Source organism: Solenopsis invicta, chromosome 11 (assembly GCF_016802725.1).
Source record: "Solenopsis invicta isolate M01_SB chromosome 11, UNIL_Sinv_3.0, whole genome shotgun sequence".
NCBI classification, from domain to species: domain Eukaryota; kingdom Metazoa; phylum Arthropoda; class Insecta; order Hymenoptera; family Formicidae; genus Solenopsis; species Solenopsis invicta.
In genome coordinates, this window is record NC_052674.1 from 14050095 (window position 1) to 14074212 (window position 24118).

Genomic DNA, 24118 nt, shown 5'->3' on the forward strand with positions numbered 1-24118 from the left:
AGATTATTTTAGTATTTTAAATAGATCTTAAAATATTTCATACAGTATTTATCATAAATTTATGATAAATATTTTATGTTAAATATTTATGATCTGTTCAATCTAACACTATAAAAATATTTATAAAATATTTTGATAAATATTCATATTTATTATAAATATTGTATACTGTCTGAGAATATAATCTAAAATATTAAATATTAAAAAATAAATTATTTAAAAATATATTATAAAATAAAAAAATAAATAATATCTAATTGCATTCATTGCATATAAGCTTTAAGAGCTGATAGATTGTACATAATATATTGTAACATTTTGAATTGTAAATATAGTGAGGTGCATGAATGAGTTCTTTACACCGAAGAAATTTCTTCGGTGTAGCTAGTGCAAAAGTTACAGCAATCTTAGCCAATTAGACGAACTGATAGAAACACATGATTAAATTGCTGGAGTTCCTACACCAAAAAAAACTCATTCATGTTTTTCACTATACATTTGCAAATACAATTGTATTTATATATTGAAGAGAATTAGGTATCAATAATATTGCATTTTAAATCTCAAAATTAAATGTAAGTTTTTTTAACAATATTTTAAAAAGATATTTTAAGTTCTCAATAATAATAAGTATAAATAGTAATAATAATTAAGCAATAATATTGTAAGTATAAATTCTTGAAGGGATTCTACACGACTTGTGAAAAAAAGCGTTATCGGTCAATTGTTCGACTTTTCGTCAAGAATGCTGAAATTATACAAACATATTAAAAATTGGAGAAAATTAATCAATAACTTTTTTTTCAAATCGTGCGGAGTCTTATAATATGGAAAAACAAAAAAAAAACCTATTGTGTAATAAGAAAAACATACTCAAGAAAATTATTCTATCACTAAATTTTATCACAATTATGATTCGTAATTACATATGAATGATTGTGATTATGAGTGATGATTAACAAAATATCAATGACTGATGCAAAAAACTTTAAACTAATTTAATGATTATTTACATATTTAAAAACATTTCTCAATTGTATATTGTGCATTTTGATTTAAACAAAGATAAACTAATACATGAAGACACTCGGGAGATATTTCCAAATGCAGCCTTGATGAGACTCTATTAATTTTTATCATTTTTTTTCGCTTTTTTTATTTGAATTTTACTTGTATCATTTTTTCTGATTAAAAGCTGATATATTTAAAACATAATCAGCACATGAAACAAAATTTTAAAATTTTTATTTGTGTCACTTTTTTTTACAGGTATACGGCATCTACTATTGCTTTGTCTACTATTAATTTGTTGATTCCTTATATTGTATTAGGACAAAATCCTTTTTATAAAGAACAATCCTTATAGAAATTGGATTTCGGTGGAATTCTAAAAATTTCATATGTTGATATATTGTGCAAGGTCCTTTTCGCTAGATGGAGATTTGTTCGATTTTTGACATGGCATTATTTTGTAACATATTAAGTTATCATTTTGGAAAAATGCGATTTCATAGAACATTTTAAAATAGATCATAAATTTCATTGGTGCATTCAATCAAATTTGGAAATAAGTGAAATTCAAGAACATTTTCGACATTTTACTTTTTTATTATAGAAAAGGTAAAAATACTATACAAACCAAAGAAAAACTTGGTTATATTTAGGCTCTAATTAGATAGCAGCTAATTGGTTTCTCCGATTTTAATGTCAAAGATGCATCTCACTCTGGTTAATCTATTATGGAAAATGTTGATAAAATCTTCCAAAAAAATTGAAAATCGTCGTACGAGCAATTGTGACATAGCTAAGAGTTAAATATATCGATCATAAATCGTTTTAGAGCATTTGCATAAAATTAGATATAAAAAAAAACAATGTATGTTACATGACTTAAAAAATTTAATGGACCAAATTTACGTTTGTCAATCACTGCTGAAATAAAACAAAATTAAGCCATTTCTAAAAAGATTGATAACGGGCAATGAAAAGTGGAACATACGACAATAATGTTCGAAAAAGAACGTGGAAAGCAAAGTGACACACTACAAACGATCACAAAGCCTGTTGTTTGATGCCAAAGAAAATAATGTTGTGTGTCTGGAATTAGAAGGGAATTGCCCACTGAACTGTTGCCAGGCAAAACGATTGATTCTGATCTCTAGTGCCAATATGATTGAAGCGATTCGTTTAGGAAAAGCTGTCAAAAATTAATCATAGAATAGAAAGAGCATTGTCTTCCTGACTACGCTAGACCACACACATCTTTGACGACTTGACAAAAATTGAGAGAGCTTGACTGGGAAAATTTTGATGCATCTACTATATAATACTGACTTTGTATCATCAGATTATCATTTGTTTCCGTCTTTGCAGAACTCTCTTAATGGAGTAATTTCAAAAGAGGCCTAAAAATCAGTTGTCTTAGTTTTTTTACCTAAACATCCTGGAAATTCTACACTGGTAGAATAATATGGCTCTACCCGAAAAAATTGTAGATTATCAATCAAAACGGAACATATTTAGTTTAATAAAAGATTTATAAACAAATTAAAAAAATGTTTTAATTATGCTTCAATTTGTAAAAAGACTTTTTCCATAACCCAAACGTCATTTCATAAAATATATGGTATAAATATTATGGAAGTTTATTTGACTAGATCAATTCTCTCCGACTGAATAAAGTGTATCTAAATTATTACAGTTCATAAATGGCGCTAGTAACCTTCTTGTGTTAAAATATGAAATAAAAATATTAAGAAAAACAGATTTAGGAAGCTATAAACATGTAAATAATCTAATATAGTAATAATATACTATTGTGTAAATTATGCAATTTACAAAAAAACTCATAGATTTATTTTATTTATTATTTTTGTTCAAGAAAATCGCGTAGATACAACACCACATTTTAATTTTGTTTGTACCATAAAATACCAATTATAATTACATTTGAATCAAATAATTTTTCTCTCATGTTTTTAAAATATTTTTCACATACAAATTGTTTGCATGCTGTAATTGTTTTACTTTGACATGGCTTTTTGTCATTTTTTCTAAAGCACATAATTTAGTATACTAAAAAAAAATATTTTTTCACTATTCAACTTGTACCCTGAGATACAATCATGCATAATAATCGAACTTTAAAAATTAATAAAATACCAAATCTGTCAAATTTAAATCATTCTTTAAAAAAGATTAATGCAAAATGTTGATACAAGAAGATTAATAATTATTAACACCATCTCTTGAATAGTATTTTTTGATGACACGTTGGGATTACTTTTTACATACTTTTTTTATATTGAGAATATAACTTTGGATTGAATCGAAGATGACTGGACTAGTTTCTCAAAAAAATTTACTTCAAGTATTTAAACATTTATTTTAAAATAATTGTTTTAGTTGAAATGTGATTTGTTATCTTTTGTTATATGAAGTTTCGTTATATATTATGTTCTGTTGTATGAAATTCACATTTATTTATTTTAAAAGGTATTGGTTAACAATAAATAAATTCATTAAATCAAACAAATATTATCTATAATCAATGGTTTCTAAAAATATTTCTTGTCATCTTTGCAGCCGTACTGTTTTTAAACATGGTTGGCCATACCTTCTTATGGCCTCTTCAATAAAGGCGTTTTCCATTTGCCTTACAATCTCCTTGAAGAATAAATTTGATAAATGAGAATAAATGGCAGATTTGAATTCAAAGGACAAGGAGAAATCAATCACGCATGTCTCAGGATTGTTTTTCAGTCCAGGACTGAACAACCACAGGGTATCCAAATGATCGAACAATCTGCCATCTTTACATTCAGCTTTAACTATTCTTGGATACGTCATAGTTACCGTGGAAGTATAATTTTCGTTTATAGGTGGGAATCCAATTACTAAATTGGCTTTCAGGAAGTCATTGGTTTTGAAAGTAATTTCCGATTTCTTGCAAAAAGGTAAAAAATTCTTATAATTTTCTACATCAGCAACCACGTAGTACATTTTCTCCATTGAGAAGCTAAAAAACAGAAAATTTTTGTTACTTTAAGTTACTTTTACATTTTGCATTGAAAATGTATGAATCGATCATTTAAGAAACAACACAAATTTTAAAAATCTCACTTTCAAAAAACTGAAAAAATATTGTGTAGTTTTTACAATAGCAGTACTAAAAATAATTAAAAATATGTAAAAGTACCTTCTTATTGAATATCGACTTTGTATGAAATACATTAAAAATCAGTATTCATAGTCGATTCTTATATTTAAGACCATCTTATGATGGAGGTAAAAAAATCATATTCTTACCACATAATTTTAGCACAGACTTGAATCATTTTAACGACAATATTGTAAAATAGATACGCTTCTTTGTCTCATGTATCACGTTTTACCATACGCGAAACAAAGACAAATTGATCTTAAATAGAGTACCTCGAATAAGAATATGGACAACAAAATAACGATCGGTAATTAGTCCGTCAAATTGAGACAACAACAGAAGTCACATGTTCATTTGTATTTACACTGTTTCAAGTGAGTTTCATCTGTGTGTTTGTCTGTATTTATTTCCAGTTTTGTCTCATTAATGCTCTGTTGTCATTGAGTGTACTTTTACAGAGAATAAAAAAAAAAAACAAAATTACTGACTTACACTTTTTAATGTGAATAACAATTTTGTAAATTTGAATCTAAGAAAAGAATGCTCAACTAATATAGTATTTGAGGGCAATTGTGTATTTTGCTTCCCTGATTCTGAATCTTCTAATATTTCAATTTTGACAAAAATTGAGTTAATTGTTTCTCAAATAATCGATTTATATAATTTATAATATAAATAAATAGTATCAAAATATAAATGAAATAGTTTGCACAAAATATGAAACATTATTTAAGTATTGGTGTTTAGAGAACAACATAAAATAAAAAAAAAAAACATTTTTAAAAATAAATAAAATATACAATAAATATAATATAAAATAAAATAAATAAAAACAATATAAAATAAATAAAAACATTTTTGTAAAGTCTTTTCCTCTTATTTGACTGTTTTATTACCCAACTAATTTTCGGCCTTCATATTCTTTGGTTTTGTGATTTACTTGTGTTCTGTACATTCGCCACAAGTTTTGTTTGGAAGAATCATGTTTCCATGGCAATTGTGCCAAGTTGAGTGCATGCCTAAAATGTTTTACACATAACTAAAAAATGTAGACTAATAAGTTTTATATAAATAAATTTTAAGTTTAAATTACATTGGTCAATAATGAAAATGTATTCTATACAAAACAATCAATAATTATTATTAATGTTGTGGTGATAATCATGAATATATTAATAAGAATTGAAACTCATCGTTAGTTTTATTGTTTATGATACACTAACAATAAGTACCAATACATTGATTAACAATTTTGATATAAAAATTGATCTTGTTTTTATCTTGTTTTAATTTCGAATTTTTTCATTTATTATTTTTTTGTGTAAATAAATCATAGACATAAAAATAATCATATCTGATAGTAACTTATTCGTTAAATTACAGTAAATTACCTAGTAATTTTCAAAAGTTGGTCAAATAGTAATTTAGTTATTAAATATTATATTTTAAACATTTTAATATACAGCTTAAAAAGAGCATTTAGCCTTTAACATAAGGAAAACATTTTACTTCCCTATAAGCACACAATATTCTTACAATATTAGTATACAAATATTATTAAAAATTAAATAAATATTACTATGAATATTTCAAAAATATTATACTTTTAATATAATAGAAATATTCTATTAATGTTATATATTCATTTTACATAATATTTTTGGTGTATTTAATATCATTGGAATATTATACAAATATTTATAGTTTTAAAATTTGAAGAAATAAACATTTTTTGAAATATATTATAAAATTATTAATAACAAATGGCACGTTTAAACTCTTTTTCTTTGTAGTACATTTTATATACTTTATTTTTTACATAAACTTTATTTCACTTTAATAAAAAATATATTCATCATAGTGAATCAATAATTATGAGTTAAATATTAATACTAACATTAATATTTCAGGAATATTATGTAATATTATATTAACTATTACATTTAATATTCTAAGAATATACCTAAAATGTTATTTAATATTAAATAATATTTTGAGCTTACAGGGTTAATTCATATTTTCCATATTTTATTACTGAATATTCTTAAGCTACATATAACATATAGTAATTAGAAAATGAGATACAGGTACATAGTAACTAATGAAACTTGATAAAAATTTCTATTAGAATTTTTTAAATAAAAGATGTGACAGATGCAGTACGGTCTTAATTTATATTTTTCATATCAATATACTTAACAGGTTTACATCTTCATTTATTATCTTAATGTTTTAACAATTAAATGTGATATATAGGGGAGACGGAGCAAATCGTTAGACAGGGTAATTCGATAATTGGAAATATCTTTTTATGGGTACATATTAAAAATTTACTTTTAACACTGTAAACATGTTCTAATGTAACGATGTTGCTAACAAAGTTTTGTTGGCAACGGCGTTGTATTGAAGTCGTAGTAGTGAAAAATGTATTTTACGACGGTTGAAGTAATTTCTGATAGTCAGCATTTCTTCGAAATTTAAGTAAGATAATAAGTTTTTGAAAATTTTGAATGTATCGTGTCCAGTTGAATGTATTTGAAACATTTCGTGTTTACTTTTTGTTGTGTGATGTCTATTTTTGTCGATCATACGCAATAATGCGCACAATTGATGTTGGAACTATTTGTAATACCGAGCACTGGGGCAATTCGTTAATACTGATTGCAGCGCCTATGGGTAACCCTAACCTTACGTTGACTACGTTACGAACGTTTACGCTACGCAGAGTTAATCATTGAGGTAAACTGAAGTTCTTCATTGATTTAGTTCAAATTTGATTTAATTCAATATTGTGTATTTTAGTAGATAGAATATGAATATAAAATCGTTGCTCTTAAGCAGGTAAAAAGTTATAAAGCGATAAAGATTGACACTTGTGAGGTTAGGAAATCTGTCACACCGATGGCATAAAAAGACATGCAAACATGTATGTTTGAATTTGTTTTTTGTATACCAATATCCTTTTTTAAATAAAAGAAAGTCTTAACAACAATTTTTGTACAGTCTTTCAACTTAAAACACAAATTTCAGGATATTCCTGGACTAGTTACGAATTACCCCGGGCTTGGAGCTATTCGTAATTCTTGGCATTGATCGACATTTTTATATGTACTTCAAAGCAAGAACACTTCTATGTTCTATCTATACCGGCATTGTGAAGGGGAAAGTTCAATCTTTCAAACCGCCCCCCCCCGCCCTCTCTTTTTTTAATGAATATAGGACACAAAAGAAAAAAGGGTTTAATGAATAGCCCTGGTCTCCTCTATACATATATTTTTTTAAATATAAGAAACAAAAAACAAAAACACTTAAATTTATAACTGTATATAGAAAATAAAATAAACTTTCTATAATTGTATTACTATAGGAAAAATGCAAAATTTTTAAATGTTGATAAAAATTAAGAACTACATAAAAAACATTGAAATTTTCAATCCACACTGTTAATTCTTTGATTCATTCTCAAAGATAAAATTAACATTTATAATGGTCAGTGATGATTACACATTCTCATTATAAGAGGCAAAATATATATATATATATATGGGAAATTGATTTCATCAATTAGAAAATACAATTGATGAGAATATAGATAAAACAACAATTATGAAAAACATATAGCCTATTTTTGTATAAGATTATCAAAGATAACAAATTTTACCAAAATTATCAATGAATTACCATCTTACTGTAACTTTGCCATAATTGTCACATTAAATCTGATAGTATTTTTACATCTCTGGTTGAAAACTACTGAATTGTACACCATACTATATAGTGTCGCTTGAGTACGTTGCTAGAAAGCACTCGTTATTTGCGCTACTTAACCTTTATAACCTCAAAGTGCAAAACAAAATTTTAAAATTAAACAACATAAAATACATTACCTATGCATGCTGAGTGTAAAATGTTAAAAAATGTTAAATGTTTTATCGCGATACTGACGATGTGCAATTAACTTCAATATCTAACATGCCAAAATTCCGTAACTATAAAATTGAACTAACACCATCCTATGATTAACTTTAATTATTGATGATAACATCGTGACGAATGTAATCATGATTTTTTAATTTGTGCAAATAATACACTTTAAAAATACTTCATGGTATAACAGAGCTGCGTTCACAGAAACATCAGACTGTGAGAAAGATCAAAGTCTGTGACAGAACTTTGTGCATTGGGTGTGTTCAGCGGACTCAACAATTGAGTGAGCGCTCGCTGTTATTGGTTTATTCTTTTATATCATATCAAACCTTTAGATCCAAAAGAATACACCAATAACAGCGAGTGCCCACTCCTGAGTGCAATTTCTGACTTGCGCACGCGCAAAAAAACACCGGTATCGCAGATGGCGCGTTTTCAAAATAGCGTAAATCATGGGGTGGGGATGGAGTAGCCCCTCCAACGTAAACACACGTAAACATTAGCCCATATCTCCAGAGGAATGATAAAGCTGCAATAAAAGTGAAAAAGCAGCAGAATAATCTCGTTAATGTAATTCGAAAGCAGCGAACGTACAACGATGATAATCCGGAAAAAGGTGTGGCCGCGAACTATCAGTGATCTACTGTCGATGACCTTCGTTCTAATCATAGCGCCTCTCCTGTACTGGTTCGGACTATGGATAGTGCTGCCGGGATTGTACGGGAACGAGAATCCTGTAGCGTACACGTTCCATTTCATCCTTGGCAGCTTCATCATGCTGAATATTATAGGCAATTTCACGTACACGGTACTGTGCGATACCAGCATTGGCGGCGGACGCATCGTGCCGATAAGCACCGCAAGCGTGACTGACGGATGGCGGTTGTGTGCAACCTGTGAATGTCTGTCGCCGCCGCGTTCATGGCATTGCAATATCTGCGACACCTGCATCCTCAAGCGCGATCACCACTGCGTGTTCACCGGCTGTTGTGTAGGCTACTATAATCACAGGTACTTCGTCATGTTCCTGTGGTACCTGTTCCTTGGCGCAGCATACGCCTTCTGTTATGGTAGCCTCTTTATCTGGAGCAGGATACCCTTTGAATTCCCGATGTCTATCATCAAGATGGTCTTTCCAGTGGCAATCTTCTTCTTTGGCTTCGACAGTTCCATTGATCAGTTCTACTTATTGCTATACGTCGTTTCTGCAGTGGGCACTTTGTATACTGGAGTATTGTGTGTTTATCACTTTAATTTGATTTTCAAGGGTGTTGTGGGCAATGAAAGCAACAAAAAAGATTTTACTTATGACGTGGGTTGGAAGGATAACATTAAGGAAGTGTTTGGTGAACAATGGTATGTGGCATGGTTGCTTCCTTATGTAAAGTCACAGTTACCTCATGACGGAATCTCTTGGGATCACTTGTGTTCGAAGAAAGATTGAATTACTTCAATTGATTGTCGTGACTTTCCACAAACTGTGAAATGTGTTAGGAGCAAGCTTTTCTTGTCTGTATTAAAAAATATCAAAGAAATGACCAAAGAACAAAGATTATTCAGTAATAAGCAAGAGAATTTAGACCAATATGTGAAAACAATCAATTAAAGAAAAGCCTATCCAGTCATAGTTGGATTTTTGTGCTAATATTGTGTGATTTTATATACATTTTCAAGTTTATTAATTCAATATCTGAAAAAACTATACTTTTTTAACCAAAGGAGTTGAATTAATAATTTATTACAAAATGTATCTATTCTGTACAATTATTGTAGATAAGATTTATATCAAACAGGTAGTATTATATAATTTTATTGAATTATATATACAATGTATTTTTTGGCACTAAAATTACATTAGCATTAATTATCAATATTGTCTATATTAAAGCTGTATGAATGTATCAAGTTCTAAATTTTGGATTTTCTTAAAAAGATTCTTCAATATTTTCACATGTATAGAAGCTTAATCAAATTTTGCAAATCAGTTCATGATTAACAGATTACATGCATTCCTGAATTTTTTCCATTTGACTAGTTTTTTTAAACTTCATAATTTTCTAAAGCACACATTGAATCTTACAAAAAAAAGTTTTAAATCATTTAATCGTAAAATGTATAATTACAAAAAACTATATTCATAAAAAAGAATGGAGTTTAAAGAACATTTTAGAAAAAAATTATGTTCCTGCATTATTCCATGTCAAAGTTTGGAAATATGTTCATGAATTACAGTTCTGTTTAAACATAATGTTATGCTGAAAATGTGGTAAGGAGACTTGTTTCTACATTAAAATTATTGGTATAAACAATTGTTTTTCAAATTTTTCTACACGAGGGAGGTAACCATTCTTGAATTCTGGTGTAAAACCTGTTGGTAGTCCATTAAATTCATTGAAATCTGATAAATTCCATATGTTATGAATTTTTGGCTTTTATAACAAATTTTTGAATTTTTGGTTGAAATTAGTTACTAGAGAGGTTTTGGATCATCTTTTTTTTAAAGAGATCTCTCAGCAATTGTAATGAATGCCATCAAAGTCCAATGAAGTCTGCAATCTAATGTACACCTATTTTCTGAATGATTACCCCCTCGTTTCCACATCAATATTTTTTAATATTATAAAGAAAATATTAAAAAATAAATTATCATTTTTTATTAAATTTTGTTCATTATTCATTATTTTGAAGATGAAATGCTAAATACTTCTTTGTTAAAAAAAAGATATGTATGAATAAAAAATTACACGATTTCCTTCTACTTTTTAAGCGTAGAACCTTTATCTTTAATTATCATGTTTATAAGAAAAAAATTTTTGATTCTTTTAAATATTTGTTTGAAGCGTGTCGATTGTTGTTTTTAAACACAACAAAGTTTAATTTAATATGTAATCATATATTTATAATTTATACATTTAATTATACATATTTTAAAAAACTGTACATAAGAAAGACAATGGTTTATAATATACATAATTAATATAAGGAGTAATTTTTTTCAGGTGCCTATTTACAAATTAAACATTAAAGATTGACTTTCATCAGTGCACATTTGTGACTTGGTAATCACACAACCATATCTTTTATATCATCTTTTTACTCAAATTTTCAATTTACAATGTGCCAACCAGAGTATTACGATATCTTTTTTATTTGACATTTATTTGTTTAATATCTAATTAAATATCAACAGTTATTGGGTGTACGATTCTTTTCTTCGTCTGAACACCTGCCGGTACGGTACACCCTAAACGGTATAAGGTTTCTCATGTAAAAGTGTAAAAGAACGACTGTATAAAATATGTATAAGGAAGGCTCATGTAAACATTTCTGAAAACTACTAAAGTAATAATAGGAGAATATCTTTCTTTCAATCTTACATTCTGTAACAATTAATTATAGTATGATTTTATACTGTTTAGGGTTTTCAATTATATCTATAATAATATTATATTAATAACAATAATAACTCGACAGAAAACCATTTCAGTCATGTTGCACTCTACCATCAGATAAAGAAGTTACTAAACATTTGCGTTGTACATTGTTTTACCAAAATGTTTTTTATTCAAATCTTAAAAAAATTTCTCAAGAATTTTCAGATGTTCAGATGTTTCTATTCAAAATTTTTAATTTGAGAAATTTTCAATAAAACTTTGAAATAAATTAGAGTATAAGCAACGCGAACAAAGTAAATATACATAATAAAAGACAAAGATTCCAGGAATCTATATCTTTTTCTACAATTAAAGCTGCAAAACCTATAAAACAGTAGCAAAGGCTCATTATAATATAATATTGTCTTCTACTATCACCTTAAATTTTTTTAAATAAAATTTCGCGAAATTATAAAAAAATATACATTATTGTTCATAAGTTTGAAACGTTTGAGATCTTCTCGCATTTCATAAAAATATAAAAAAATTTTCAAAAAAAATTATGTGAATCAAGCATGTTATCAACATTTTTTTCTTTTTTTTTCTTCTGTAAACCCTTTAAAGTTTCAAAATTAAAAGCATTTAATAAGAAGTGAAATATTGCACAAAAAATTCAATATTGGTGTGAGAAATTATTGCACCAATTTCTTTTAAATACCATTTTAAAATTTAAAACTATTTTTAAATTAATATTTTTTGTTAATTTTGTTCGATAATCATCAAACAAGTCGTCAGCACTTAAAGTAAAAATAATGTTAGAAAAAGCATGAATTTTATATAATTTATATAGCGAATTAGGTAAACCTTTACTGATTCTGTACCGACTCTGCCCTGATAGTGCAGCATAATCTTCGAATAAATTCAATTGATTTCAATATTAATTTAGGACAATGTTAAAATGAAATGGTACTGAATTGGCGTGAGATTGATACCAAGTGTATGATTGAGACATGTAATTTCTTATATGTATGCAATAAATAATCTATTTTAATTTCATTTTAACAAATACACATATTACTTAATAATTGTTTTCCATACAAAATACTAAGAACTTCATAATTATTACTGTTTGTTTATAAAAAGTTTATAATATAAATTTTAGCTATCATTTCGCCCATATATTTCAGTGTCATTTAACCGTACTGTCAAAAATTTCAGTGCAATAAAGTTTGCCGTCATTCAGTTTAATTTGTCCAAATAAAAAATAAAATTAGCGCTACCCTCGCGCAATTTTTATTTGTCAAACACAACATAGGACTGAGGACATTGATCGAATGTGTCGCACCGAAAAAGTTTGTACTCACAATCACCGTAAGCTGTTAAATTCGCTATTAAAAACAAAATACTATAAAGACGAAAGTAAAAGACATTAAAGTTTTTTCTTTCCTCTTTAAAATATATTTCTGAAAACTTTTCTACGATTATTTTCACTGAGATATTTAACTTTTCATGAGATACGAGAAAATCATAAGCGATTCCAATCTTTTGGACGATACTGAATAAATGCGCGGATGTATATTAATATATCGATCGACCGTTTATTAACAACCGATTATCAACATTTTGCATTATTAATAAAATTGTTTACACAAGAAAAATTGGTGTTGACTCATAGAGATATATACTTTCCTTAATTGATTAATAAAATGATCAAAGAAACAATTTTTTTCAGAAAAAGAATTTAAAAATAAAATTCCAAAAATTACCCTAAATACCAATAAAATCCCATAAAAATCTATAATTTTTGAAGACACAAAAAAGAAATCCTCTGAAATATCAAGTTTTATCAAGTAGTATATATAAACATCCCGATTATCTTTGATGATATATGGTTTCACATAATGTGGTTATAAATGGATATATGCGTGCTCTCTGACGCGCCACAAAAAGGTGATGAAAGAACATTGCTCGCAGTATAGCGATACATTAGGTCAGTTCTTCTTGGTTGAACTTTTTTCATGGTTCATCTTTTTTCCTTTTTTTTTCCGGAAAAAAAGAGAAAGAAAGTTATATAAAAAGTTCGACTAAAAAGAACAGGTCTATTAAACAATCGAATACATCTTTTATAAACATACTTTATCCATTCTTATTTCATTACTTGTATATATTACCAGACATACGTCTATATTTCTATCTTTTACAAAACGATGCAAACCTTTAAATAGAACCATCTCTCGTAGATAATAAAAATATTTTCTTTGAATAAATTCAGGCAACGTTATAAAAAACAAAATTAAAAAAGAATTATTTAAAAATTAAATTATTAGGAAAAAACGTACGAAAAAAGATATCGTTAATCCCTCGCTTGCGAGCATTCTGCATAAAATATTGCACATGCTGTTTTTAATGGTAACAAAATTTTAATCATTATAATCTGCAAAAAATTATCTGATTGCATTACACTTTTTTTACTTAAAATCAAGTGAATGTTTTTCAATTCATTTAGAGTTTAAATTTACTTTGATTTACTGGAATACTATCGATAGTATTTAAATCGCTACAACGCCATTAGTTTAACGCAAAAAATTCTTAAATTGTATTCGCTCAAATGCAAATTCAACTTTCGCTGTTGGAATGATCATTACAAATGGAAGATATCACAACCTAAAAAATTGAGACTTACCGTTGTCTTGATTAGAACTCAAATGTCTAAGTGATATTCGCTGGTCCAAGAACGTTACACGATGTGTAAAGCGTGTAAAGCGTAAACGATCTTGAGTAGTAAGCTGATGTTATTATCGTCATTTTGATTTTTCAAAGACGTTATTTTGACGTTAAAATAACGATAAATACCATCAGTTTGCTACCTAGGATAACAAGGAAAATTATACTTTGGGCAGTAGATTTATGTGACCCTTTTTCTTATATGTCCTCTTAACGGCGAACTTAACACATACTAGCACGAGTATTGCGGCTGAGGTAACGTACAACACTACACAGATGCTAATGTCAAATATGTTTAAATCCCATCCAAAAGCCGTGGAGCGCTTCGTCTCCTTGGCGAGTCTCTCTGGTCTCACTCTCGAGCCGTTGCTATTGGTTATATCTATGTTGTCAGAAGTGTTGATCCCATCAAACTTGATGCTGCTGTAACTGTACTTCGTTTTTAGATATCGTAAAACCTCCTCCTCATTCCAACTGTTGTTAACATATCTACACGCCGAGCAATGCTCAACCGCAGGATACTGTATCTTCTTATGTTCAGGATCCTCCGTGTCGTCGCCCGACAATCGAGCGTTCACTTGATTGTGCGCTCGCCACAACCAGAGTACGGCCTCGTCCTTACTGCGCACATTGAATATCTTGTTTTTGTTGGCCATCTCTACGAAATGCGCGGCGCAGTCAGCACAGCCAAAGAAATTCCTGATGTAGTCGTACATCGCTCGCAGCACCGCCGCAGGATCTCGTGAGAGAGCCCGAGTAACGTCTTTATGACGCTCCAGTGCGAAATTCACGGTTAGCATGTGAAACATGGTCCATAATCCGCAGGGATATCCACGATATGAATCCATGCTGCCCTTGCAGCCTATCCACTGACGGGGCGCTCCCGAGTACACCGGCGACATCTCCTCCTCCGTCGTTCTCGCCACCTGGCTGAATTCCTCGCCAGTCAAGGTATTTTTCTTCTCGACAACATCGCGTATTACCTCCAAATACACGTTATTACGTTGCAGAGGAAAATACGCCGCTAAAAGCGCAAGGTATCCTCGTAACGCCTGCATTTTTTCACCGTCTATCGACTTCATTAAGGGTATCTCGTGATTGATCGAGAAACGTAGCGCACTCTCTAGATCGAGCTGGTATAAATAATCATCAAGTTTCCTCGATGATAATAGTTGTTCCTCTACTACTTCGTGATTCTTAGCAATCGTTGCAATTGTTGTTCGATGCGTGTTTCCCGTGTTTGGCACGATGTCACGAGACACTGTCGTACCCGCCTCGTTGATGTTCACTCCTCTCGCGATCACGTAATCCTTGATGACTCGTCGAACTCCTTGTCTCGTCGGTATTTTTATGCTGACGATTCTCTGCGACTCATTACGGCCGAAGGCTATCAAAGTGGGAAATTTGGTGACCTTGTTCATCACGCACAATAATTCATTGTCGGAAGTCACCCTGCGTATCTGTAAACTGCTGATTTTATGGAGATCGAGAATGATTTCTGCGCCCAAATGTGAATCTGTGCTTTCGAAAATCAGGAAGAAATACTTTACACTGCTAGACGTTGTTTTCCATATGTCCGTTATTTCGACGTTCCTACGAATACATAGCATTAAAGTATTTTTTGCAATACAAAAATAGGATGTGTAAATAACAAATAATGTGTCTACATAATAGTATGCAAACAAAATTTTATTTAAATCTCATTATCAAAATAATTAATAGTTATTTTCCATTTTACAAATTCTTACAAGAAATAAATTAATGATATATATATTTTTTTTATTTATATACGTCCCACCACCTCCGCATTTCGCTTTAAAAATATATTCCTAAGATAATTTACAGATAAAAATCCTAATACAAAAGTGTCGAGGCTATAATACTTTTTAAATTAAAAGTGATTAAAGTTTACCAATTATAACGGCTAAATTTTTTGCGCTCAGGCATAACGACTTGCAATGATAAAACTCTTTTTTCCAATAATAAAAGAAATTAAATTTACACACATGCCACAATAATAAAATTCTTTTATTATTCGAATAAATGTTTTGTAAATGTTAAAACGTAATTTCGTTTATAAATTACCTCAGAAATATGTCTTTAAGAAGAGGAAACACGGTAGTGAAAAGACATTCTATGTATTGGCTAAATGCAAAAGTTCGTGCCTGATTTCAATAGATATCATTAAGAGACTTGTATGGTTATGCATATTACATTTATATGAGTTTCGAAAGAATGTAATAATTGTATTTTAGTCGTAATATTGTAAAAAACATTCAAGATGTCTATAAAGATCATGCATCAGCAATTTAAATTATTAAAAAATGATTTGCGAAATTTAGATGTGATTTTCACCTTGATAAGTTATGCTCTAGCATAGATGACATTATGCGCAATTTAGTGCAAAATAATGCACGAATTTCAACAGAGATTGTTGAAAGATTCAAAATTAATAGATTAACTGCATTTTAGCATTTAAAAAAGATTAGATATACTTTGCTCGATATATGGGTGCCGCATTTGCTAATCGAAGCGAACAAATTGAAACGAGTTTCTGCAGCTATTTCTTTGTTTGGCCAACTAAATAGTCGTTTTTTGATCGACTTGTAACTGGCGATGACAAATAGATCCTGTTCAATAATGCTAAACGCAAATGCGCTTGGAAACTAATAGAAGAGCTTGCAAAACTCACAGTAAAAGCCAATTTGCATCCTGAGGTGATGCTTTTTGTTGAGTGAGATTGCAAAAGAATAATTTGAGTTGTTCCCTGTTGACCAAACGATTAATTCTGATAAGTATTGTCAAGTACAAGTAGAACTGACAAGTACAAGATAGCAATCCAAGAGAAGCATCCAATTCTGATCAATTGTAATTTTTCATCAAGACAAAATCACACATTGCAAAATAGACCTTGCGCAAACTAAAGAAACTGAAATGGGATATCACATTTACCGTATTTTTTTGATATCGCACCATATATTAGATTATTACTTGCTTCATTGTAAAACGATTTGAGTCGGGAAAAATTCACATCTTTGGAAGCCGTTAAAATTCATATTTCTTCTTTTTTCAAGGCAAAACCAAGATCGTTTTACGATCGAGACACCTATATGCTACCAGAACATTGAGAAAAGATTGTAGATGACGGCGATTACATCATTAATAAAAAATTTGCATGTACCAAATTACTGTATAAATTTTAATAATAAATTGGGTACAAACTTTTGCACACACGCCGAATATAAAATATAAATAATTTTAGAAAAATCATGAAAAACACAACAAAAAATGGCCTTTAATAAAATTATTATTAAAAAAAATACCAATTTTCTTCGCCTTCTATCAATTTGACATAATCAGTACTTATAAAATAGTTGGTAAAGCAATCAAAAGAAATTTAAAATTTTTTATATCATGTAATAACTACATAACGATCATAACAACATCGTTAAGATTATAAAAAAGGCTCCTTAATTTAATTCAATTTCAAACATGTTATCAAAAATTTGCTTTGACTTTGCAAATGCTTGTAATTCATATATCTTTAAATGGATTACATATAGTTGGTGGAAACCAAAAATAAATTTTTTGTTTATAAAGAAAAAATCAGGAATTAAAAAATTGATAACATACCTGTACGGCGCAATATTAGGCCAAGTAGATCCTCGTCCTTCCTGTTGTTCCGTTTCGAGCCTACTAATTAAATTATGCCTCACTGAATCAACGCTGTCCCCTTTTTCTATTACTATACCCAAGGACGGTGGGTGCGCGTTTATAGAGAAATATTTCAACATTGGATAGTGCATGATTTCGTACTCGCGACAGATTGGATTATTATCATCGTCAGCACAATCTATGGCCGCAACGATGACAATGTCATTCCAAGCTGAAATATTATTTTTAGTTATCTAATTATTACGTCTGTAGGTAAATAAAAAAATTAAAAGTCAAAACTCTTTTCTATTTTGGCCAAATTAAAAGGAGGCTTTCCCTTTTTAACGCGTGAAAACTAAGATTATTTTTACAAACTTTTTTAGTTAACGATAAAATCAATTTCAAATTTTGTATGTTTATTCTATATGTACATATATGTGTATGCATGTATGTGTATATATATATATATATATATATACCTCGTTATTAATTTATAACTCGTTAACTATTGTAAGGATCGCAAAGTGGTACAGGACTTTTCGACTCAGTTTGATCCATTCTATCTGCATGCGAGAGATTTATAATTAATTGTCAGACACTCTCTGTGTGTGTGTGTCTTCAAAAATGTAAAATAAAAACTATTAAGATATTAATTCGTTTAAAAGATATAAAATAGTAAAGGCATTTCTGAAAAAAATCTTTTTTTTTGTAAATATAACTCGACTCAGGATAATCCAAAATGACAAACCTAAATTTTATTTTACACATTAATAGATAGAGCAGGAACCTAGATTCTATGGAAAAATTAAAAATTGTTTAGTTAATTTAAAGTTATTGACATATTTTTGGCAAAAAATTAGCTGTTATCATAAAAAAAATATTTGTTTAAAAAATTTTGGAACTTTTAAAGATTAGTGACCTAAGTAGACATATATTGACAAAAATGGCAAATAAAAATATGATATGACAAAGTGAAAATCAATCAGTCCAATAGTTTTTGAGATATGCGTGTTTGCAGTTTTTTTAGAAGCATTTTTATCATCTCTTAAACAATTTTTGTTTTACACATTGTCAAAAATACATAGAATAAACGTAAAAAATTTTAAACCGATCCGTCGTATAGTTTAAAAAAAAATTCGTAAAAATAGCCTTAGCTCTCTCTCTTACATGTTGAAAGAGGAAAGATTTTTTAATTCTTCAAGAGGAACACTTAGAGAGTAAAATGTATAGTTTAATGAATAATTTATTTATAGATTATTCTAAATATTCGTTCGCGAAACGTACGTAGAATGTCACTCGCCAAAGCTTTCCATGTTGGTGCAAATCTGTAACAAAAGCCGCACCAACTATTGTAAAACTCGACTAGCCAGCTCTTAGTGCTCCCATAAACATTTGCCTTGAAATTTGTGGCATTGAGTACTACTACATCGTCACTGGCATTGTATAAGCCTTGACCACCTAGGCTAATCAGACTTTGATATTGATCTTTAGGACCTATTGCAGCTGCACTGCTCCAGTTTATTGTTAAAATGTTGAGTAGGCACAATCTTAGTACAATCCTTACTTCTAGTTGCTCCATCGTGCGTTTCCAATAATTGACATTAGAATTCAATCACTTCTTCTTCTGTAACAGTGCAATATCAATTCATCATTAACGTGATATGATAAAAATAGTGATTTGTAAATAAATACAAAAAAAGTAAGATAATATTCCTTAACTAATTTTATAAAGAAAAAGTTCGATATAATTTTATGAAGATATGTCCTAAAGCATTTTGTTTGCAAAATAAAATATCAAAGTTGAGAAAAAACTTTCAAAAATCTAGAAAACGTTGAAAGATTATTTAAATCTTATGTGCACATGTGATATTAAGGAACATTTTCTAGTATCAATGAAACATTTTCAGATCCATGCGTGTGAGTATGGATAATTATATAAAGTTTTTTAATGGAATGGTATGCTATTGTTTCTTTCTAAAAATTTAACAATTTTTTCACAATAGAGCTAAAACTCTATAAAAACTGTCTTTTGTGTTTTTTTATGTGATTAGCCGTTTTCAAATTAAAGTTATTGATACGGATGATGGTATGTACCGTTTTTAATTTCAATTTTTTACTTTAACTAAACAACGCATTTAAGGACAATATTTGAAGAATCTTTTCTTTATAAAATAAGCTAATAAGCCAAAGAATAATCCCTTTAAAATCCCTTAAAATTTTTTTGTACTTCCTTAGAAATCATCCTGTAAAATTTTAATATTACATACGTTAAATTTGATATATACAGGGTGTCTCATTTTAATCTATCACCCCAAATATTTCCGTTTCCTTGCATTTTACAAGAAAATGTTTCAGATAAAAGTTGTATGGTTTCAAGGGGGTCATAAGATGGTGTCATTAATTTGACCTTGAATAGTTGCTTGAAGGTCACGTAATGGACACCTCCAATTTTTTTAATGGAACTACCTACTTTTTATTACAAATTCTTGTAGTTTATCTCGAGACCTTTCCAAAACACTACAAGAAAGTTTATTTTCGTTGAGTACTTTTTGAGTTGTGAGTCTTGAAAGCTACGGTGTACTGTAACTTTTAAACGTCACAACTCGGAAAGTACTTAACAAAACAAAACTTTTTTGTAGTGTTTTGAAAAAAACTCGAAATAAACTACAAAAATATGCAATAAGAGATACAATGTTAGAGTATCGGTAGTTCCCTAATTAAAGGGTATCAGTACTTCCCTAAAATTCTATATTTTTTTATTGCATTTTCTTGTAATCGATTTCGAAAGCTTTCCAAAACACTATAAATAAGTTTATTTTTGTTAAGGATTTTCCCAGTTATGACACTTGAAAGTTACAGTACAACTTTGAAGCCTCACAACTCAGAAAGTACTCAACGAAAATGACTTTTCTTGTAGTGTTTTGGAAAGGTCTCAAGATAAACTACAAGAATATGTAATAAAAAGTAGATAGTCCCATTAAAAAAATTGGAGGTGTCCTTCACGTGACCTTCAAGCAACTATTCAAGGTCAAATTAATGACACCATCTTATGACCCCCTTGAAACCATACAACTTTTGTCTGAAACATTTTCTTGTAAAATGCAAGGAAACGGAAATATTTGGGGTGATAGATTAAAATAGGACACCCTGTATATATGTAAAGTTCTTGTTACAATATCTGAGTTATTATTTTTTCTAATATCCCCCCTTATCTCTACACTCCAAATCTTTTTAATTAAGCTTTCTTAAGAAAAGATTAATCAAAGAATTAATTGTAATTAAAAATAATTTTATAATGTAAAAACTTCACATCTCTAGTAATTAAAATATTTTTTATTATTTTCTATATATATTACTTACTATATTATTTATTTCTAAGATTAGGATAAGATTGTTTTTAACTATAATAAATAAGTTAAAGTTAAAGCTGGCTATAAAATTATCTTAGCTATAAATTTTATGTTAAATTAAAAGTTAATAAGTAAAAAGCATTATTTGATTAAATTAAAACATATAATTTTTGTAAATAACTTTACGCGCGTTGAACAACTAAAATATAATTGCAATGCAGAATATACTATAAATTTAATATCTTACTTGTAAATAAAGTATATATAAAATAATGAAATATAAATAATAAAATAATAAAATATAGTTTTTCTAAAAGAAACTTATTTGTCTAATAATATAAAAATAATTGTAATTTGTACAATATAAGATACATGTTTAACATGTTACAAATAACAGAATTTTAATAATAGTATTTCAAAATTATTGCTCAATTTTACTTTTAAATTATTATAGTTGCTAATAAAATTGTTGTTTCTTTCTATTTAAAATGACAAAGTTGTATAACTGTAAATGCAATGATAGTAATGCAATGATAGTAATGCAATGATAGTAATGCAATGATAGTAATGCAATGATAGTCGCAACAGATACAACAAAAGCTAACTATTTAACCCTTAAACACACCAATCCTATAAAATATATAAATACATTTCCCAGTCTAAGAGACTTTTTCAATTTTGAGAAGTTATAACTTTAAGTCCAATCAATATTTTTCAACAATCTTTTTATCAAATAAAAATTTAGAATCTCAGAAATGTGACTGCACAATATTTTTCCTCCAGTTCTGAACGTATCTAAACGCCTTTCGAAAAATTCTAGCCGATTCCAGTATTTATTAGTTAATAAAAAATTGTTATCTTTCACGGAAGACATATATTTGACTTCTGTAAAGTTAGCCCTATTTTTCAAAATTTGAAAAAAAAAAGCACTAAGCAATAAAAAGAGTTCTAGAGTTCCCGATCAATAAAAAAAAAGAGTTCCGTTGATTAAAGCAATAAAAACATCATTTAAAGAAACGAGGGGAGGGGGACCAACTTCATAATTCTCCAACTTCAAAGGTTTATAATTTTTTAACTTTTAGCACATTTAATCATTATATCGATAGAACTCTTGGGGGGGGGGGACTATCAGAACTCTTAAAAAATTACAAAATTTCCTAAAAAAATTTTTCAAAAATTATCAATTCCCAATCAGACAAAAAATTTTTCAAAAATCTGGAATTCTGTTATGAATTCTGGCAGTTCCCTGAAGAGTTCTATCGATTATTCTTAATAATCGAAGTGCTAAAGTTGAAAACAAAAAAGTTCTGGCTTTCTAAATATTCAAAGAACAAAATTTTCACATTCAAAGAGAATTAAAAAATTGTGAAACTTTGATAATATATAGAATGCTGATATGTGATAAACTCTTTTTTTTGTTGACTTGAATTCATGCCAAAGATAAAAAATCAACCCCTAAATTTAAAATTTGTCTGTTTTTCGTTTTCGCAAAAGTTTCATAATTTTTTTAATTCATATAGATCTTTTTCATGAGAAAATTGTATGTGACAAAGACGTATTCTCCAATTCATTTTAAATTTTAGATTTTGAGCAAAACTTTAATCCTATATTTAATGGTAAAGATACGTTTATTTTTATGATACATTTTTTAAATAAAAAGAGATAATTTTAAAATTAACCAAAATAACAACTGATCAAAAAAACATCTAATGATTTTACAATGTCACACACATCATTTTCAAAAATAACAATATAAAATTTACTTTCCAAAATTAACGTAATCTACATTTTAGATAAAATGAGAATTCCATTAGAATTCCATAGACATTCCACAAGACTTACAAACAAGTTGAATTCTATGTAAAATGAAAAAATCAAACTTTTTGAATAATTTGAGAAGTTTTATACGAAACTTGAACTTGAAATTTATACAAAAAAAATCCATACAAAAATTCATCCATACAACAATGTTATTTTATAATACAACGTGCCAATAGATTATAGCCTGATTACACAAAAAAATATTGCATGAAAAAATACAGTACCTTTTTATATGTATTAGTTCGTATCTTCCGTTACAGATGCGTTTCCAGTCAGCCGACACGTCGAGCGATATGAGACCTCGTCGATTCAACCTTAACATTAGAGGGAGTGATCTCCTAATTTACTAATTTACATTGATGTACGCATATATGTACATATACGACACGATATGATCGACATAACCTGACTACCTTTGAGTACCTCCTCTCACAAATAATGCCCGCACTGATGTCAAGTATCATCTGTAATCAACTGACGTTGTGGCGTGAACTGGCGTGAACTGTGAACTGGCGCGCGAGTGGCGAGGCGCGTAAAGTCACTAGATTAATATAAATCTAGTGACTTTAGAGGCGCGAGTGTCGATGTGTCGATACTGTCTGTCGCTTCTTCGTTTCTACTGGCAGTACTGAAAATTTATAGTTCACGTCACATATACTATACATTTTCAGTACTGGCAGTTAATATCGGAACATAGCCACTGTCGTCGACTTATTCTTTTATACATCGAGTATGATTGGTCAATTTCTTACGGTTACGGCTATTATAAACCAACTTTAACGTATTGCAATCCTCCAAATCTGGACAAAATTAGGAAAAGATAGTTGCTCAATTTGATGTATTATAAAATTTATGTCATTATTATATGTTCTGTCATTAGTATATGTTCTGTAATTACTACTGAATCATACTGAATTTTACGAAATGGATAACAAAATCTGAAGTAAGCAAAATATATAAAACTGAAAATTAATATTGTCCAATAATGTAAAAATAAAATATGTAGAATAAATTAACAATACGTAATTATAATGAAATTAATCATGTTCATCGTTGTATGGTTATGTTTACAAACTTTTGCTTTTACATCCTGTAACAAAGATCAA

The 24118-nt window shown here is 28.8% G+C and overlaps 3 protein-coding genes across 9 annotated transcripts; 1 reads left to right on the forward strand and 2 right to left on the reverse strand.

The window, feature by feature from the left end:
• Positions 1-882: 882 nt before the first annotated feature.
• LOC105196603 (coenzyme Q-binding protein COQ10 homolog B, mitochondrial) lies at positions 883-8368 on the reverse strand. 6 transcript variants are annotated; one of them, XM_039455218.1, is made up of 3 exons: positions 8170-8368; positions 5064-5181; positions 883-4018 (listed from the first exon to the last, which is right to left on the reverse strand). In XM_039455218.1, the coding sequence occupies exons 2-3, from the start codon at positions 5078-5080 to the stop codon at positions 3574-3576; spliced, it is 462 nt and encodes a 153-aa protein (XP_039311152.1). In that variant the 5' UTR covers positions 5081-5181; positions 8170-8368; the 3' UTR covers positions 883-3573. The 6 variants fall into 6 exon arrangements, with proteins under 6 accessions (XP_039311152.1, XP_011160920.1, XP_025995937.1 ...); XM_011162618.3 differs by having other exon boundaries at positions 8050-8367; XM_026140152.2 differs by having other exon boundaries at positions 5059-5181; positions 8170-8360.
• Positions 8369-8519: 151 nt separating this feature from the next.
• LOC105196604 (probable palmitoyltransferase ZDHHC24) lies at positions 8520-10398 on the forward strand. Its single transcript, XM_011162622.3, has one exon. It carries the CDS (start codon positions 8688-8690, stop codon positions 9531-9533), a length of 846 nt encoding a protein of 281 aa, XP_011160924.1. The 5' UTR covers positions 8520-8687; the 3' UTR covers positions 9534-10398.
• A 767-nt stretch (positions 10399-11165) lies between these two features.
• LOC105196608 (sulfhydryl oxidase 2) lies at positions 11166-23538 on the reverse strand. Of its 2 annotated transcripts, XM_026140148.2 has the most exons (5): positions 23426-23538; positions 23237-23326; positions 19126-19465; positions 17821-18073; positions 11166-15780 (listed from the first exon to the last, which is right to left on the reverse strand). In XM_026140148.2, exons 3-5 carry the CDS (start codon positions 19418-19420, stop codon positions 14349-14351), a joined length of 1980 nt encoding a protein of 659 aa, XP_025995933.2. In that variant the 5' UTR covers positions 19421-19465; positions 23237-23326; positions 23426-23538; the 3' UTR covers positions 11166-14348. The 2 variants fall into 2 exon arrangements, with proteins under 2 accessions (XP_025995933.2, XP_025995932.2); XM_026140147.2 differs by having other exon boundaries at positions 23237-23515.
• Between the last annotated feature and the right edge of the window lie 580 nt (positions 23539-24118).